Raw genomic sequence first — 19,956 nt, 5'->3', positions numbered from 1 at the left:
AGTGTGTAGGCGTGCCAGAAATTTGCAACAGAGGCTCTGAACACACAGGTTGGCAAGTGCTGGGCATGTTGGGCAGCAGCAGGTGGGAAGGGTTTGCGGTAGAGACTCCGGCCTCTTGGCTGACCAACTAAGCCATGAGAAATGGTTCTGAATTACTGATATGTTCAGCTGCCATTATGGGGGATGTCATCACAGTACCCATAGTTTATAGCTGCGGTGAAACTGTGCTGCTCCTCCCTCCTTGTCCTCCTCCTCTATAAATGATGCTCCTTGATCTTCCATAAATTTCTCAGTTATTTCACAAACAGTGTTGCTTATATGCCATGGTCATTTTCCTCCAGGGAGGAGATCTTTTTGATGCTATTACTTCCACCAACAAATATACAGAGCGGGATGCCAGCGGGATGCTTTACAACCTGGCCAGTGCCATCAAATATCTTCACAGCCTGAACATTGTCCACAGGGATATCAAGCCGGAGAATCTACTGGTAAGTGAAAATTCAGCTTTTAGTATTGTTGATAACTTGGGAGTGTGTGAGAGAAGGTCTGCGCTTCTCCCTCCCTCCCTCCACACACCCCCCAAGTGTATTTCAGTCTCTTAAGTCATTGGTCTTTTAATTTTAACCTTAGCATTGTAAAGGTCTCCTAAGAATAACAGCTGTCACAAAAAGTAACATAAACTGGTATGTCTAGACTGTTCCCCAGAACACAGCAGCAGAGTTGTTCCAGTGATCGCCAGAAGTGATCTTTTAGTAAGCTGCAGTATAATTTCAAGCTTCTCATAAATGCAAAGGTGTTCTGTCCTCAATAGACTATTCTGTACTGCTGTAGCTGCCTAAGTAATTAGCAGCAGTTCAGTTTTACAGACATGGTGGGTGTAAATGTTGTGCCCTGATTGTGTAGTGCATCAGAACACAACCAGGAAGAGACTTCAATGTCCTTCCTTTCCCTGCTGCGTCTCCCAAGTTATCCTATAACACGTTTTATTAAGCCACTTTCCCAAATAGTCTAAATATTCTTTTTCCTGACTGAATCTGTACCCACTGAAGACAATGAAAAACATACCCTTTGAGAATTTTGCTCTCTTGAATGCAGCAACTGTGTTCTCCGACTGACATTTCTTCTGAGAATTTAATTTCTCCTGATTATTTCGCCATTCTCTGAATTTTCCCGAATTTGCTGACATGTTCCAGTATCAAGATGTCCCAATTCGCCATATATTCTGCAACCATAAAGCAATGTTTAAGATACTTAGATACCAGTTCTCTCAACTGTGTGCTCTCTGCCATGACTTAGTGCATTTAGTCCTGCTTGACGCTGGAGAGGTTTTATGGGAAAGTTGACTCAAGTAGATCTTGCTAAACTTCCAGGGAGTGGGATTTTCACAATTGAGGTTGCTCTAATGGCAGGTGCCTTGATAGTTCTGGGTGAGGAAGTAGCCTGCCCTCGTTTTCCAGAAACTGCTAAAAACATGTTGGGTAGAAGTTTCCCTAGACACGGATGATTGATGCTCCTTTTGCAGCCCTTGTGCTGGTGTTCATAGGTGGCTGCGTCCAGAAGTTATAGCAATCCCAGGCCAGACTCATTAATGCCGTGACTTGGAACGCGCAGGAGGGTTGTGGTCTGGGGCAAGGCCTGCCCTGCTGCTGGCTTGACGTGCCTCTAAATGCCTGAAGTCTGACAGCAGTGGAATGAAGCTTTTTGGGGGCAGAGAGAAAAGTAGGCAGGAGGTGGGGGCAACACAGAGAGGATTAGATTTGCTTGCCCAGCCAGATAATTACCATTATCTCTGGTGATTACCCACTATCAGGAATGAGCACACTGTTTGCATTGTAGCTGAATGGTTTCTGAGCGATTTTTTCAGTGTTGTGCGTATGTAAAGGTCCTATGTTGATATCGACACTGAGCAGTGAGGATGCAGCGCTTAACCTCTTGCAGCATCCTAACTCTCAACAGCCAGCATTTTTAGTCACCAATTATATTAATTCTCTAAGGTTTATCAGGTCCTTGAAAGAAACAAACGCTGTTTTAGAAGAGTGCTTTGGAACCAGCCGTACCCGCGTTCTGACCCTGTCTCTGACACTGGCTGGCTGTGGCCTTGCTGTCTCTTGGCCTTTCTGCTTTTATCTTCTATCTGTCAAACGGGATGAGTAGTTCCTTGTATCACAAGATTGCAATTAGGGTTATTTTTGTGGCATTTATAAAACACTTGCAAAATGCCATATGGATCTTTGCCTTTCTCTTGCTAAAGACCTTCTACTTGCCTCCTGTAGCCTGCCTTTTGCTTGCAGCTCTGTAATACTTCACGTGGACACGGCTGTATTTTTGCCTTGTTCTTGTGATTCACGCCATTGCTGTCACAGTCTTGCACCCACAAACCCTGGTAGTTTTGTTACAGCAGGTTCTCCTGGCCACGGATGTGACAATCTGCCCTTTCCCCTCCGCCCTTTTCCTACCCGCAGGTTGTAGCTTTAGGTTTAGGGGAGCCTATAACAGGCCTGCGCGAAGCGGAGCAACTAACTGGGGGGGCATCATCTACCCTGACCAATGTGTGCCTGAAGGCTAACAGCCCCATTAGCAGGAAAAAACAACAGGGAGGATGAGCAAGGCCTGACAAAAGCTATAGAGCTACTACAGGAAAAATATCGGGGGGGGGGGGGGGAGGTTAAGGGGAACGTGCTGCTCTGGAGGGGGTGCCCAGAGGATGATGCTCATCTGGAGCCTCCTTATTGCATCTCTTCCCAGCTCCTGGGAGAACTTTCCCTTTCACCTCCCTCTTTCTCTCCTTTGGTTTTTCCTTTTCCTCAAAAGTAACTTTCACCCTTAGAGCAGATGTGTGCCATCAGATATAGACACTGCTGACAAATCTTTGCGTGTATGAACCTGTCTCAAACATCCTATATGCAACACCGGTTATTTCTGTAAGTGCTTAAATATTCCTTATTATCCTCAAGGCATTCCAAGCCCACCTAACAGTCGACTGTCCAAGAGTTCAGGGTATGCTGAATACCTGTGATTTTTTAGCATTTTTTTTTTGTTCTCTAGAGAGCGTCTTCCATGTTTTAATTGGAACATTTTTCATAATTGCTGCTATTTAGCACGTTTATTTTGTCAAGTCATGAGATGTCTTTATAGCCATATAATAAACCCTAGAGAACAACTTCTCTGACTGTTGCCATCTGCACTGATCACAAGAGCAGCTTAGAAAATACTGACAGTCTTTATAGTAATAGGATACATATGGTGGCACACAATTATGTGTGGCTGCATTCAATTAGTGTTGTACAATTACACAGTTTTATTGCTTAGTTAAAACAGTGAAAGCCCTACATAGTGGGTAATTTGCACTAATCCCCATTTCTTTAATTGCCCTTCAGTATTTAAATGCAGAGGAACATATATAGCGTTTGTTCTGAATAACATGAGCACTAAATTATCTTTCACATTCCTTGACTGGCAAGTAACATACCACAACTTCACATTGGGCTCCTTTTTATATGGAGTTATAACAGGGTGAGGAAAAGTTACTTTCTTCAGTTTTACAAGTCAACTGAAGTAGTTTTCCAAGGAAAGTAATTCCTGGAAACAGATGGGGCAAAATACTAGAAAATACACAGTACCAAACTTTCTGCATGGGTAAATATTGCCAAACAAGCCTTTTCCATAATTAACTTTTAGGATATATGTGTCGTACAAGGTGTGGTCTGTTGAAGGAGAGAACTTAGGAACGTTCACTAGGTTAACACAACTCTGAGAGAGCTTTGTTAAAGACAACCGCATGAAATAGAATATGAGATGCTAATTAGACTGGATTTAGCTCTTGATGTCTAAGTGCACACTTTACATTTTTCAGCAAGTGAATATTTAAAGCTCTAGTCTCTAGCCTTTAATTAAAACTGTTGTTGAAATTAGATTTATTACTGCCATTTCAGAGAGCACTTTCTTTAGTTTCAGGAACCAGATGTATTTAACAATCTGTGTTTTTAATAAAACCATAATTGCTTTTTTTTTTTTTTTTGTCCCCCAGTGCTTTTCTGTAAGCCTATCTTTTTTTTTCTGGCTTAGTAGCAGAGAAATGTGAATCCATATCAAATTGCTGGTTTCTCTTAAAGATCCCATTGTATTATTAAAAATAACATGAGCAAAGGAGAATAATTTTGGATATTCTGAATGTCTGCTTGTGGCTGTGTCACCTGGTAGGAGGCATTCAGGACAGAGAGGGGTTTTCTCTCTAGGCAGGACTAATGTTAACAGGTGAGAAACTAGGGGGGGCTGTATAATATAGCTAATTATATTGAGCTATAGTAGGTCTGTAGCAATCAGTGGCGAGAGACTTCAAGATTTTATTTTCGCACCAAGGGAAATGTTCAAGGGTCCATTGTAGAATTTATTGTATTTTTGTAAGAAGAAAATCATGATTTTCCTCTGCAAACAGTTGTAGATAAATGTGATTTCCGATGTAGGACTGGCTGGTCAAGATGGGTATTAAGGATGATTTTGGTTTTGATTGTGAAGTATGATAACTTCTAATTTTCTTCAGTGTTACTGATGATTGTTGTCCGGATATCACTATTGGTGAGCCAGACTGCATGGAGCTTTGATTTGGGTTGCAAAATAATGAAGTGATGCATCTATACTTTAAGAAGGCCTCCTGTAAACTGTTTCCATTTTTTAAGGTGCTGTTGTGGAAAACAGCATTAAATTTCATCATAAACCGTTTCAAAATAGAAAGCAAGAACCCAAACCAGCAGCTGGATTAAAGAAAGACTCACAGTCTAGTATGTAATTTAGATACATTTTAGTCTTTTTTATTTTAAACCTTTTTTGGTAAGTTTTCAGTGTTTGCAGGTTTGGGGTTGTCCTTTTGCCTTGAGCCAGCTTCTAAAATTGTGTATTTTTTACTGAAGTTTCTAGCTTTTTTCTTGTGACTGTATCTTAATCTCCCTTTGCAACCATAAAAACCCATGAAAGATCATGTTGGTGCTGTGAAGACCATGTTTTAAGACAGTATTTTCATGTATACTCATTAACAGCAACATGATGATGATGATGCTAACGTACCGCTAAGACACTGATTGGTGTTTAATAGTCATCCAAGGAGAGGACAGTGTTTCTAGGTGAAATAGTCCAGCCAGGTTTGCATCTTGTGACTTCAATACGCAGAGAAGAATCTGTTGGTGCTATCAGTGTAGTTACTGTTGTGTTCTCTAAGAAGCTGAAATTCCCGTGCAAGCCTTTAAGCTCTGTGCAAGTAAAATGAATAAAATCAAAAACCCTACACTGTGAATTGTCTGTCAGTGGGGAATTAACCTAGGAATGTCACTGCGGGAAGGTCAGATCTTTGCTTCTGGGCTTCAGCTTCTAGCAAGGAGTAAGTCCTTTGTTATCCAGGTAGCGAGGTAAGTCTTTCCCAGACACCTTGAGTGCATTCAAGGGAAGCTGTCCAAAATGGCTGGGAATTTTCAAAGCATAGAGAGAAGTATGTTGTTGGTAAGGAGTAAAAAAAAAAGACTGTAAATTAGAAAGAACATTTCAGGCAGTTAGTAAATGATATAGTTGTTACCTTGGTGGTATCGTGTTAAGCCTTTGAATTTTCCTCCTGATTTAGGTTTATGAACACCAAGATGGAAGCAAGTCCCTGAAGCTAGGAGACTTTGGACTAGCAACGATTGTGGATGGACCTCTATATACTGTTTGTGGGACCCCAACATATGTAGCTCCAGAAATCATTGCTGAAACTGGGTAAATCACTTTTAGTGATGATTCCTCGATGTGTACACAGTGGAGCATGTTCCTGCCAGTGTGCCAGTCAGGAGTTCTTGCAATTAAGATTTTTATGCTGCCTTTGCTTGGGTATGATGCTGAATCATGGCTCATAAAACAATTTAGTTGGAAGGGACCTCTGGAGACTATCTTGTCCAAACCAGCTCAGAGCACGGCCAACTTTGGAGTTTTATCAGGTTCCTCTGCCAGTTGTTGGCCTCAAACTTCTTAGCTTAACACTGAATTACTAACTAGCCATTTGCAGATACAATAAAAGTAATTCTTAAGCTGCCCCAAGAAACTCCTAACTACTGTTCACTTGATTTTAATTTGTTATCACGTACTGTCCTCTTCTTTTGATTTGTTCCATGGAGTAAATGCTTGCTGGCTTGAGCAGCCTGTGTCACCTATGCAGGCTTCATGTTGGTAGGCATCACTCTCTAGCTCAAGAATAAAGTACGATGTCGTCTGTGCACTCCTGCATTCTGACCTAGTGTAGTTTTAAGACGTAAATGTAAAAAAGATTTGAACACGGCATTAGGATAGGTAGGTAGGACATAGAGAAAGTTCATATGAGAATAGATAAGAAATTATTAATAATTCTGAAAAATTAATAATTCTGAAAAATTCTGAAAATAATTCTGATAATTCGGTTCTTGTACTGTAGTTCATAGGAGTCAGATGTCTCTAACCATGTCTCTCACACTTCTAGATATGGCTTGAAGGTGGACATCTGGGCAGCGGGTGTGATTACTTACATCCTGCTCTGTGGTTTCCCTCCGTTCCGTGGGTATGGACTGATCTATTTAACCATCCTTGTTCTGTGAATTGGTCCCTGTGCTGCTTTTGCATTAAGCCCTAGAAAAAGTTCTCTGCTCATAGGGTTTGTTTTTTCCGGTGCTCTGCATAGTAATTTACACAAACCCCATAAATGTCTGTGATTTTACTGTAAAATCTCTGTCTCGTGTTTGTTTATTTTAGTTTAAACTTCATTGCATTACAAAACAAGACCCTCCATTACGGGTTCTGGGTGCCTTTGCCTGATGTTTAAAATACACAGTGAAATAAGCATCTTCTGTCATGGACCAAATACAACATATTTTGTGGTCGGTAAAAGGTAATTAAAATGTAAGCCACTTAATAAGGACGTGTCAGATCTTCTCTCCCCCTCAGAGCAATTGCAAAGTTGTTGACAATCCTAAAGAAAAGCAGATTACCTCAGAAAGAATGTACAATGCACTTTGTCTTACGGTCTCACCGTTCACACCCATGGTTGCATGCCTGGGGGGAATCAACAGCTTCCAAAAGCGTACTAAGGGATGACCAGTTAAAAGCACTTTCAAGAAGCCTGATGAAACCAGCTCTGGAAATAATTTCTTTGTGGGTTTTGTTGTTGTTTTTGTTTGGTTTTTACTTTACAGAAGTGGAGATGATCAAGAAGTGCTTTTTGATCAGATTTTGATGGGACAGGTGGATTTTCCAGCTCCATATTGGGACAACGTTTCTGACTCTGCAAAGGTGGGATTTATAGTTGATGATAACTTTCTTCTCCAATATTATTCCCAGTGCCAGTATCTAATGTGTGTTGTTCTTTCACCGTGCTGTATTTGACATGTCTCATACATCTCCTGCTACACCTATAAATTCCTCTGGGTTACCAAGTATGTTTGATCACTGTCTGTCTGTTAGACTCCAGCTGGTTCTGAAATGAACCCCATCTCTGTATGATGTACTTACACAACAGAGACACCAGCAGCCCTTACTGATCAAGAAAAATTTTAGGTAACTTTGCTTGACCTACACTTAGCTTGAAAGCTCCCTGGGAGCGTGCTTTGTATGTATTTATGATGGGGACCAGGTACCAACCTGGAGCCTTTGGATATTGTATAATAATATTATAGGGAGGCTGTTTTCCCCTTTTTAATCCCATTAAATGATATGTCTGTTGTTTCTTTCTGTCCAAGAACCAGGCTTCACATTGCCTGTAACTCCTTGTTGTTGTCAGCGTGGTATGAAATACAGACTTGCTCTGGCCCCCAGCTCATGGGCTGTAGCCTCTTGGCACAGGACACAAAGGATGTAGGTAGAGCTTGAGGTGTGCTGAGGCAGATACAATCCTTTTCAGATCCTGACAGAGTTCATTATTCTTGCAGAACAGATCAAGTCTTTTAACTCTCATTAGTGCGCTGGAGCAACAGTTTAACTCACAGATTTTCTAGGGATCTGGCATTCACTATAGTCACGTGTATAAATATATATATCCATCCAGCATGACCTAGACAGGCTGGAGAGCTGGGCAGAGAAGAACCTAATGAGGTTCAACAAGGACAAGTGTAGGGTCCTGCACCTGGGGAGGAAGAATGTCAGGCACCAGCATAGGTTAGGGGTGGACCTGCTGGTAGACGGTAAATTATCCATGAGCAAGCAATGTGCCCTTGTTGCCAAGAAGGCCAACAGAATTCTGGGCTGTATAGGGAAGAGTGTGGCCAGCAGGTCAAGGGAGGTCATTCTGCCCCTCTACTCTGCACTGGTGAGGCCACAACTGGAATACTGTGTCCGTTTCTGGGCTCCCCAGTTCAAGAGAGACAGTGAACTACTGGAGAGAGTCCAGCGTAGGGCAACAAAGATGATGCAGGAATTGGAACATCTTCCTTATGAGGAAAGGCTGAGAGAGCTGGGACTCTTCAGCCTGGAGAAGAGAAGGCTGAGGGGAGACCTTATTGATGTTTACAAGTATCTAAAGGGTGGGTTTAAGGAGGATGGAGCCAGGCTCTTCTCAGTGGTTCCCACTAACAGGACAAGGGGTAACAGGCACAAGCTAGAACATAGGAAATTCCCATCAAATATGAGAAAAACTTCTTTACAGTGAGGGTGGCAGAGCACTGGAACAGGCTGCCCAGGGAGGTTGTGGAGTCCCCTTCTCTGGAGATTTTCAAGACTCGCCTGGATGCAGTCCTGAGTGATGTGCTCTAGGCAATCCTGCTCTAGCAGGGGAGTTGGACTAGATGATCTCTAGAGGTCCCTTCCAACTCTGAAAATTCTGTGATTCTGTGATTCCATGGTATATAGAGAGATAATACATATATGTATGTACAAAAAATAAAAAGCCAAACCCATAAAACTATTCATATGGTTATCCTGTAGATAAGTGCTTCATTTCTGCCAGTTTACTTCTGTAGCCTGTAAGGCAAATCCAGCGAAAACTGTCTTCCTGTTCCTTTCAATGTGACAGCATTTAATTAATCACCAAAAAAAATATGAAATTTGGAGGTGGAGGCAGGTAATGAGAGTAGCGTTCTACATTCTGAATCTCCATTCTTCGGAGAGTTCCATCCTGCTTTTACAGATATGTAGGAGGGTGATCAGGACTAGCATTTTAGCCTGTTAACTAATGAGGTTAATGAATGTGATACAGTCATAGAGTTGGAAGAAGTCCTCTAAGCCGCATCGTTGTATTGTAGCAGGTTTTATTTCGTAGCATCATAAATGAGAACTCTGCAAGTCCTTTGCCAATAGTGTTCTCCTGTGAAACTCCTTCCAAATAGTTCAGTCTAAAATTTCTGGTTTGAAGCATTAGCCCATTCATTTAACTTCTCCTTGTCACTAAGAATTACTAACTTTGGTCTTTGGTGATACCCCTTTATTTGCTGTCATATTGCCATCCTGTTTTCTGTGCACTCCACTCACTGATGGAATTAGATCTATGTTTATTTACATGCTAGTTGAAAATTAGGCAATTGCAGAGGAAATCAGAGGATGAAAAATTATGGTTTTAAGTTTGTTTTTTTTTTAATATCTTCTATGTCATTTATGCAAGAGCTTAAAGTAAAATTCTAGATTTGCTGGCTTTTTTCCTACAGAGGAATTGGCTTTTTCTTAATGGGAAGCTAACCTAATTTCATGTGACCATCTGTTTTGTAGATTACGTATTAAGTGCTTTTCTCTTAAACAGTGGCTGCAGAACTGTAACTCAGAACTGTCTTCTAGCTTTTCAAGGTACTGTTAGATATTGATTTAAAAGTTCAGCTTGAAGTTCAGCAGTTCATAGTCGTTCTTTTTTTTTAATAATCTTAATATAGTTCTGCGGTTGGTAGTCAATCTCTGAGCACTGTTACATAATCAGCTGAAGTGCATTTTAGTGAATTAAACGTTGTTTTCTTCTTCAAAAATGTTCTTTACATTTGACCCGGTATTCCATTTCTCAGGAACTTATCACAATGATGCTTCAAGTAGATGTAGATCTGCGATTCTCAGCCTTGCAAGTTCTTGAGCATCCATGGGTTAATGTGAGTATTTTCAGGCTTGGAGATACTGCTTTTCATTTGGCACCTCTGAGCTCTTTTATGTCAAGTCCTTTCTATGTCCTTTTGGAGCCAGCACATTCTTAAAATGCCACAGATTTAACTGGAAATATGCTGGGTTACAGGCGGGTTTAGTATATCACGCTTACCTTGGAGTATTCACTATTTTATGCATGCTCAGCTACGTTTTCTCTGAAATATTTCGGGCCAGGATTTCAACAAATCTCAACCACACTTGACAAATTTATACCTCTAACAATCAGCTTGCGGGTTCAGTGACACGTTTTGCTCTCCTGAAATCAGATGGACTCAAAGATCTGACAGTCATGATTAAGAGCTATTGAAATATAGTCCATACTGTTAAGCCTACTTGATCCAGCACGAAACAGGGAAACCTTTAGAATCATATTTAGCTTCTGACGTTGAAATATACATGTATTTATGTGCAGCCATATCCATTTAATCGGAGTTACCATGAAATAGCTATTTATGTAACCTGGCTTATCTCTAAGCGACTGGACATTTGCCATAAAAGTGGTAACGACTGAGGTGGCACATGGAGAAATCTGGCAGAGAATAAAGAGATTTCTCTTTAATTAATGTTGAGACAAGGACGCTACTTAATATTTGTTAATTATTTCAGACTATTTGATATGTCTTAAAATATTTGGATGACAAGAAGGAAAAACTGGAGGAAATCCAGATTCAAATTCAAAAGGGACGACTGAGAAAAGAAATGCAATTAGGACAAGCAGAGAAAAAAATGAGAGGAAGGAATAATGTTTCCTTTTGTTTGTTGCAACTTTGAGTGTGCAGTCCTCCCTGGAGTACTGTTTGGTCCCTCAGCTGCTGTATCCAAAATATTTCTCTCACTAAAACAATATTCTAAAAATTCAAATATACAGTAACCTCAAAAGTTAATTTTTTTTTTAATGAAAGTGTCCTCCATATAGCCCAGAATAGTGGTGATCAGCTAAGCGTTTACCAAGTGTATGCTTTAGACTTGGGGGCTGCCTTATTGCCCAAACCATTTTTTTGTAATTGTAAATGCGATTTCACGGAGAGCACTTCTGCAGTGTATGAAGAGTAAAGGATTCAGGACAATGTCTGATGAAAATCTTTTCATTTTTAAGATGACATTCAAGCGGCTGAAATACTAATTTGCCTTGGTGCCAGGTGCTGTCCTTGGACATAGTGTTCTGTCACAGCTTGTAATGGCTTTTGGTGACTGAGGTGTCTCTCTGTCTCCGTGGGAGGAGGACGGGTGGGGATTTCTGGAGTGCAGCTGAGGAAGAGATGGAAGTGACTGATCAGAAGCCGCAGAGAGGCCAGGTCACCCGCGGTGCCAGTCTGCACACTGCTGCTGAGGTTACTGAAACATCGCTTGTTTACACCACATAAGGATGTGGTCACTAATCTTCCTCTTTTTCTGGAAAATACATTGGAACTGTTAATGCTCCCCCCGGATGCCTTTTTTTTTTTTTTTTGGCTTCAGTTACACCACGATGTGTTTTAAGAAGCCATTTTAGCAAGATTCATTAAGAAGAAGAGGCACAGCTCTTTGTCAGTAACATGATGGTGATGGTGTGCGGGTGACATGAGGGTCTGCTCCCTGCCCTCCCTCGTGCCTGCCGATGGGGAGGGACAGGGAAAAGGGCTAAAGTCTTTTAACACTCCAGAGCTCCGCTAACCAAACCTGAGCTCTGATTACTGAAGCACCCTGGCAAATTCCTGTGTTTCTGTGCAATAAGTTAAAATGTGGAGCCCTTTACCAGAGGATGCTGTAGAGGCCAAGTATAAATGCATTCAAAAGGGAGTTCGGTAACATTTTTGGAGGATGAGCCCATTAAATATGGTGGTCTGGATACAAGTCTTGGCTCACAAAGTTCTTAAGTACTTGGTTGTCAGAAACTAGAGGATATACCAGGGAAAGTTCAAGATCTACTTGTCTTTGTTAAATGTACTATTTCATAAACAGAGACTATGATGCGCTGTTGGAAACAAGATACTGCATTCAGTTCACCTTTGGTCTAGCTCTCCTGCGCTTCTCGTAGTTATACGCTGATTCTTCGCAATCAAAACCTGTCCATAAATAAGTGAAACAAATATTCCATGACTGTTCTGTAATTTCTTCTTTTCTGTCCAATTGTTGCTTTTAGCAACTGAGACAAATCAGTATTTTGTCTTCAGCAATACGCTAATGATAGTTAGTAACGCAGATCAAAACCTCTTTTGAATTCTATTATGTATCCTCCAGATATTTTTTCTGGAAGGAGAAAGGCCGGCACTGGGGCCAGTTCAGGAAAGTGCTCGAGCGCATTCCAAACGTCGCTCCTATTTCGAGGCATCACACATGGAAACGCTTAATATTAGGCATAAAATTAACTAGATGGCACTGAAATCCTAGTTCACTTCAGGAGAAATAAGAACATGGCTGAGTTGAAGCAGGTGCTTAAATGCTTTGGTGAAAAAGGACGGTTCCCTGATGTGACTCTGGGAAGTACGCAGTAGATCGCCCGGCAGGGACAGCCTCTGGTGTAGGGGGACAGAATGATACACCGGTGTCAGACCCAACCTCGCATCCCCATACCAGCACCAGCTTCACCAGCTGCACGCCTGCCACACAACCTCCCTGTACCTCATTTTCCCACCTTTAGGACAGGAAATTAATATACTCATCCCTGTTTATAAAAGGCTCTGCGATCTGTGTGCCGTAATTACCTGAGCAATGATCTGCAACTTTCGTAAAATACTGTCTTTCTGAGAAGAAATGGCACATGGAGTTTTCACCTAACACTCCGTTTTCCCAGATAACCTGTTTACATACTTTTCCATGGCATCAAATACTGGACTTTGCTTTCCGTTGTCTTATTTCGGTTTGGAAGCTATTCACAGGGTGGTAAACTTGCAGCTAAAATACTGGAGAGGACAGCTGGCTGGAAAAGCAGGCATGTGTTTTCTTCGACAATTTTAAGAAACATTTTCTCTCTTTGATCAAACCTCTGATAGAAGCGTTGTAACTGCTTACACTGTATAAAACCATTTTGTAGATTGTAAATAACCATTCTACTTTATAGCTGCTTACTATGTTATTACTTGGTAAATTGCTGAGATTCCTGGAATGTGCTTTGACAGTTTCAGTAGGAGCCAACCCTCATTTCAGTTTCAGTTTTTGCTATAAAAATAGCTGGAATCCTCTTGGAAACTGCAAAACTTGTTATGGTCAGAGTCAGACCAGTAAAGCAGTTCCTATGTCAATAATATCCCAGCTGTTTTCAATTCAAAAAAACAAAACCTGAAAAGAAGTTGGCTACGTGCCACTGCCACAGATGGAGATCTTGAATTCTAAATGCAATTCAGCAGCAGTTCCTTGCCCCCTCCATTTGGTTTATTTGGATTTGTCTCTCCTATGCAGTACACTTAGACCTGGAAACAAATCCGTCGGTTTATACTTCCCCTACAGGGACCCCGGCTCTTTCCTTTACCTGCTCAAATTCTTTGCAAAACCAAAGAATTATAAAAGAGGCTGGAATCTTGAGGTCTGGCATTTTAAATATTGATGATGTTGATAACCTAAATTACACTATACAAGTTACAGAACAAACCTACTCTCTCTTTGTTGTATAAGTAGTAAATATTTCTTAATACAGCATTGAGCAGCGAATGCTGAAAGGGGTGGATTGCGTTCTGTAAATCCTTCTCTGTTAAAATAATCAATATAAAACGTGGTGTGTTGTTGCTGGAGGAGGAAGATGGCACACACTGGCCTAAAAAGAATTAGGGAAACTGGAGCTTTTACATATTTGCTTAACCATGTCTGCCTTGGAAATTTGTGTGCAAAAGAAATTAATAACCAAGCAGTAAATAGTAATAAGCTGAACAGTTGTAAGGAAGTTAATTTTAAAAGACATTTCATATTTGGCAGCTGGACTACTTTTGGTCACACCCCAGGACACTGCCCAAAGAAAAATTTCCTTGTAATCCTTAAAGGAAACAGTCCAAAAGCTTTTCCAGCACTTCGGTTTGCTCTAATTTTTTGCTGTTACTTATATAATGACCTATTCATCTGCTGATTTTAGACCTGGAAAGTAAAGCTCTTGTGACCGGGTTGTGAAATGGATCGGAGTGCTTCAGGGCTGTAGGAGTCTGGGAATCCTGAACTTCGTTCCATCTTTTTAACACTTTTTTTTCTTTGAGTGGCAATTTCTCCTGCCATAGAGAACAATACAAATATGAAAACAATATTTATTGGTTACTCAAATGATGCCAAGACACTCTGCCTCTTTTGTTTTTTTTTAATTTTATTTTGGTTTCTTGCAAATAGACCATGAAAGGTATTTTGTGGAGGCAGATCTTAAGATCCCAAGCAGTTTACATTGTCCAGGTGAAAACTCGTATTCTGGACCAGGGTTTTCAAACTGTCAAAGGATTTTGACTGCTCAACTTCTGAGACATGCTCAGGAGAGAGCTTCTTCCAGAGCATCAGCAGACAATATTTTCTGAAGCTCGTGAGCCTTTAAAATTCACGGAGTTAAGCACCAATAATCACTAGCCATCTTTAAAAGATCTTGGCCTGACTGATAAAGCTGAGATGAAATTCTGTGATCCTAACCTGCTGCAAGAAGTAGTTCCTATAGAAAAAGGTTAAAATAGGGGAAAGGAACAGTTAACCTCTTTGGGGGTTGACATCCTTCCCATTACAGCAACCTGCTGAAATTCTTGTCAGCAATGTTTAGCCTGTTCTCCGATTCTACAACTTACCCTGCTGATTCTGGTGAATCTGATGGGTTGGTTTTTTTTCACTTCCTGCCTTTTTAAACTGCAGAGCAGCTTGTTTTGTGTGTACTTAAACAGCTGTCATCTCTCACCCTCAATATCTATCTATTTTATTGTTGGCTGAAGTGATTCCAGGAGCCAACTAATATATATTAGCTTGTTTATAAAGCATGTTGGAATAAAAAAAAAAGAAGAAAAGATAACTACTAAACATCAGGTAGCACCAACAGTAGTAGGAAAATTTAATAACCATAGAGTAATTCCCATATATTCCTACGCTGCATCTTAATTTGAGCTGGGAGATATTTCATCTAAAAGCTGGAGCCCAAACTATGTGTCTCTGGCGCGTTGCCACTGGAGCTGTGGGTGTGGTGCTTCACCAATAAAATATTACCACAGTCTTGGTAACTGTTGTCTTCTCCGTAATTTAGTCTTTTGACAAGACGACATGAACATTTGGCAGGCTACCATGTCAAGAAAGCCAAGAGAATGATTTTTTTTCTTCCTCCCCTCTAGTGAAGAAGAGTTCACTTTACAGACTAGCTTTCTTCTGGGAAAGGCGAGGTCAGCGGAAAGCAGGTTATTTTTAGGGGTCATATACCACCGAGCCAAGACTCCCCGGTGCTAGACAATAATCAGCTACTGGGTTGTATTGTTTTGTTTTGTGTTTTGCAGCTGTGTGCACTTGACCATATTTTGCCAGCTGAGACATTTTGTTAAGGGGTGAGTGAGGGATCTCTAAACACAAACTCCCCAAGCTAAATAAATAACAAACCCTCACCAACCTCCCTAAAATTCCCATGTGCTCACTGAACTAATGATTTACTGCAGCGACTCTGTAACTCTTTAAGTGCACTCAGAATCGCTGCAAAGCCAGACAAAAAAAGAGTCTGACATCTCCCTGTATTCTGATCTTGTCTCTTGTTTGCCTGTATTCTGCTGGGATTTCGCTTAAGTGGAGTTTAAGAACTTTTTTCAACTGCTGATAGCTACACATACCATGGAGTACCAGCTTGGGACGACCATTGAGGATGGCCAGTGACCCAATATCCTGCGTATTCTGCCTATTCTACATTTTGTTGCCTATTCTGTCTATTCTGCATGCTAGTTGCCTGAAATCCTGCATATGTTGCTTAGTGGGGAAGTCCCACCGAGTGGTGGCTTTTTGCACTTTTTTCAGGTGTAAGGATCTTTTTTGCAATTTCTAAAAGAACTCCTTTCTTCTCTGGGGCTTGAATTCAACCCTCTGACTTGCACAAAAGTGCAAACTCCCTTCTTTCTGCTGGGGTTTCGCTCCAGCGTCAAGGCTGCCTGCGTGCCCAGGTGCAGAGAGACAGGTTTGCTCTGCAAAGCGAGATGTCTCAGATGGGACGAGGCACCTGCCGGCCCAGCTGCACGGCTTCTGGGCTGGAGCTCGCCCACAGCCAGCTCGCTTGGTGGCCACGACAGCAGAACATGTGTCTGCCTCTGCTTGGCCATGCAGTTGCGTGCCTGCTTTTACCTCAGGTTAGCTCAAGTTGAGAACATGTGTCTTTTGGCAAGGATGAAGAGGCCACCCACAGCTGGCTCCAGCCTTTCTCTGCTTTCCCAGGCAGTCTGTACCTCTGTCTGTCCTTTCCTCACGTCATCCCAGGCTTGTGTGCCTTGGGACTGGGGGAAGGAATTACAGTTCCTTGTTATCAGTCAGTCAGAGATTCGATTGCAGAGGTGGCTTTGTTTAACTACGGTTTTAGTACGGTACAGTCACAGTCTGCAGGGAATGCCACAGCAAGCCATGAGTCCGCACCTCCCCCTGGCCTGCAGACATACCAGTGATACATCCTGGCGTTGGTGAGGTCCCACGCTCACCTATCCCAAGGGTCTCAGCCAGGACATGTCTTAGCTCCCATCTTGCCTGGGTCCCTCACTGTGTGACTCACTGAGCCGTGGCTGGAACATTCACCCAACCCCATAGTCCCTGAGTTTGTAACCTTTATGATGAGACAAGGACCTCGTTGGTGTCTCTCAGGGCTTTTGGAGATCCTTTCCTGCATCCTACCAAAACAGGGCATCTGGTTTCTGTAGTCACTTGGGCGCTTCCTATTTTTGAGGTCATTAAATTTATGTCATGAGTAAACAGAATCATGAACAGGTCTGAGCTTATCAAGCTTTGAAATATTAATGAACCTAAAAATAACTGGGCAGCGGTAGTTAAGACATGGTAGAAAGAATAGTAAAATATTTAACAATTATTACTCATTAACATCACCTAAAGCTTGAGAAGAAGATAGAATCGTAGAATCGTCTAGGTTGGAAGGGGCCTTTAAGATCACTGAGTCCAACCATCAACCTAACAGTGCCAAAACCACCATTAAACCATGTCCCTAAAGATACTGGGTAAAGAAGAAGAGAGAGTCTAGTTCATGACATAATATGATGTTTATCTTATCTTATAATTACCTTAGATATATTGACGGAGACAATGACTGACCCATACTTCATCACAAACTTTTTTGTAAACTTTTCCATATTCACAGATGCTATCAGAATCACCTTGTAATTCCTTTATTTCGCCTTTTCTCTCTGAAGTTTTATTTTGCTTTATTTCTCTGCAGGATGATGGCCTTCCAGAGAATGAACATCAGCTCTCAGTAGCTGGGAAGATAAAGAAGCATTTCAACACAGGCCCTAAACCGAACAGCACAGCAGCTGGAGTTTCTGTCATAGCAGTAAGCATCTGAAATACACAGCTAAAACACTTAAATATGTGTCCGCGAGACAGTGTGTGTTTAGGACACGCCACCAAAAGAAACCAGAGAGGGTTAACCTTTAGATAATTCTAGCGTTTAATTAATAAAAACGTAGACTGGTATTCAGCACAATTTCTCCATTGATTCTCCTTGTGAGTCACATTGTTATTTAACAGCCCTAGGAGATCTAACAGTACCCACACCGCCACATTTTACCAGATGAACAGTGGACCTAACGCCAATGTAGATTCAACAATTTGAACTCATGACGTTTTACTTGGCAGCAGAATCATCACATGGATTGAGGCCACGCAGAGGTTGTAGCAGAAGGACAGCAGCCCTTTAAAATGGAAATTACCTCAAAATCGTAACAGAAAGTCTGTATGGCAGCCTAAGCCTCTCTTCTCTGAAGACATCAGAGAGAGCTATGATGCCTCAGTGCTACCTTCATAGTTGATATGAGTATAGCCACTTCAGATTTAGCTGAGCAGCAGCGTTTTACTGCCACATGCAAGCTGCTTCCCTTTAGGCAGAAGGACTTCATTGCGTAAAGACTTAACGGAGCTCCTTGCTGCCTTCTGTCATCTTGCAGTTCCAGTCTAGGCATTCCAGGTTAGAACGTGTCGGAGCTTCTGAAACCAAGCTTGACCAAACTTTTGACCAAGCTTTACTGAGGTTTCAGTGGCATCCTCAGTGTAGCATACATCGCATACATTTGTGGTTTTTCCCCGAACATGTGTATTAGGTATACGTGCGCACAGAATATATTCAGTGTATTACGAGATTATTCATACTAATGCCATTGAATAGTAACACGCACATCCTTCACATTTTGGATACATCTGCCTGTGTTTGTAAGCTTTTCTTTATTACTCATGGTAATGTTAACGCTCCAAATAGTCGCTAAAAATAAGTGACACGTTAAACATAACCATTCCCATATCAGATTACTCGGTGTTCATTCCCAGCTTCCATAAATTGCAGGTGGTGTGACTGCACATGTACACTTTCTTGTACTGTTTCCACTTTCATGTTTCTCAGCTCAGCCCCTCCAGTGGTGAGTTAAATCAGCATGAAGTAAACTCAGCTCAGCACATGCAATCTGGCTCACAGGTGCGAACTGTTTGTGCAGCAAAACGGATACTCTCTCAAAGTTACTTGGTATAAGTACTTAAAATTTCAAGCTGTGCCTCTCTCATATTTTTTTCTTTACTCTTTCCAACCCTGGACGTCCTCAACATGGAAGCGAGTTGTTCCTCATGCTTTTCCTAGATTTTCTCAGTCATCAGCTAACATAGTCAGCATTTACATAGCCAGCATTTATTTATTTTCATTTTTAAGCAATAATACTGCAACAGCTCTCCCACAACTAAAACATCACATACCCATTGCTCATCTGAAATGCAGGTATGTTCTGTATAGACTAGCTGAAACCGTATTCCTTTCGAATGGACTGCCAGCACGCTTGTCCATGAGAATTACTGCTCAGATCCTCCATGCTAATGACTTCAAAGCTTAAAAGCGAGAAATGATGCCTCTGTCCTCATCCATCCCTCGCCTCCTTTATGTTTTTAATTTCCCCACCCTCCTCTTTTTTTTTTTCTTTGCCCCAGTTGCTCTGCCAAGGAATTGTTTACAGCAGTTTGACACTTGAGTAATGAAAAAGGCACCGTAGTGAATCTTTCCGCTGCAAAACATTATACATCAGGAAAAAAAATGTATATGTTTAATTGTATCCTTAATGGCTTTTATTTGTTTTTTAGTGTTTGGAAATTTAACAGATTATTTTTAGTGATCATCTCTGTGGGTGAACATCATACTCTGGCATGATTAATCCTGCAACTTGGCCTATAAAGTAGAAATGTTTAGAATATTTTTACAGAATTCAGAAAGTGGTTTGATTAGTTCGTGTCAATTATTTTCTAAAAACTTGGAAGAGAAGGGAAGTATAGACCTCTTAGTGTTTTGGTAATGTTCCAGAAAGCTAGATAATTTAGATTTTAAGAATAAATTACCTTTATTTTCTACAAAACTAATTTAATAAGTAAAATAAAGCCAAAAGCAAAACAACAGAGCTTTTAATTGTTGTTTCTGCATTTGAAAGCATACTTAATATACATTTGACATGCATGTCATCAGGGATTTACATTTGGGAATCTTTCTTTAACCGTGCAATCTCAAATATCGTAGAAGTAAATCTGATCTAAGATTTACTTTAAACAAAGACTGATCTACATTTAGAATTTTCAAAGTATGTACAGATGCTGTAACCTATTGTTCAGCACTAAAGACGTGCACTAAGTATATTTTCTACAAAAATATTGTTCTATTGTGCCTGCCTGTATGTTTACTGTAACTTTTTGAGAGAGTGCTTGTGTATATAATAT

At 41.1% G+C, this 19,956-nt stretch overlaps 1 protein-coding gene across 2 annotated transcripts in view; it reads left to right on the top strand.

The window, feature by feature from the left end:
• DCLK1 (doublecortin like kinase 1) overlaps nt 1-19,956 on the top strand; it is a 247,369-nt gene that overhangs the window by 209,791 nt on the left and 17,622 nt on the right. For both annotated transcript variants that reach the window (XM_054187925.1, XM_054187926.1), the window contains exons 10-15: nt 342-488; nt 5,609-5,742; nt 6,476-6,553; nt 7,185-7,281; nt 9,969-10,049; nt 17,435-17,548. In XM_054187925.1, coding sequence (XP_054043900.1) covers nt 342-488; nt 5,609-5,742; nt 6,476-6,553; nt 7,185-7,281; nt 9,969-10,049; nt 17,435-17,548 — 651 coding nt within the window. The remainder of the gene's footprint in view (nt 1-341; nt 489-5,608; nt 5,743-6,475; nt 6,554-7,184; nt 7,282-9,968; nt 10,050-17,434; nt 17,549-19,956) is intronic.

The sequence above is a fragment of the Rissa tridactyla genome, chromosome 1 (genome assembly GCF_028500815.1).
Source record: "Rissa tridactyla isolate bRisTri1 chromosome 1, bRisTri1.patW.cur.20221130, whole genome shotgun sequence".
In the NCBI taxonomy this organism is placed as follows: domain Eukaryota; kingdom Metazoa; phylum Chordata; class Aves; order Charadriiformes; family Laridae; genus Rissa; species Rissa tridactyla.
The sequence above is the reverse complement of the archived record's forward strand: the minus strand, read 5'-3'. Positions and strand labels throughout refer to the sequence as shown.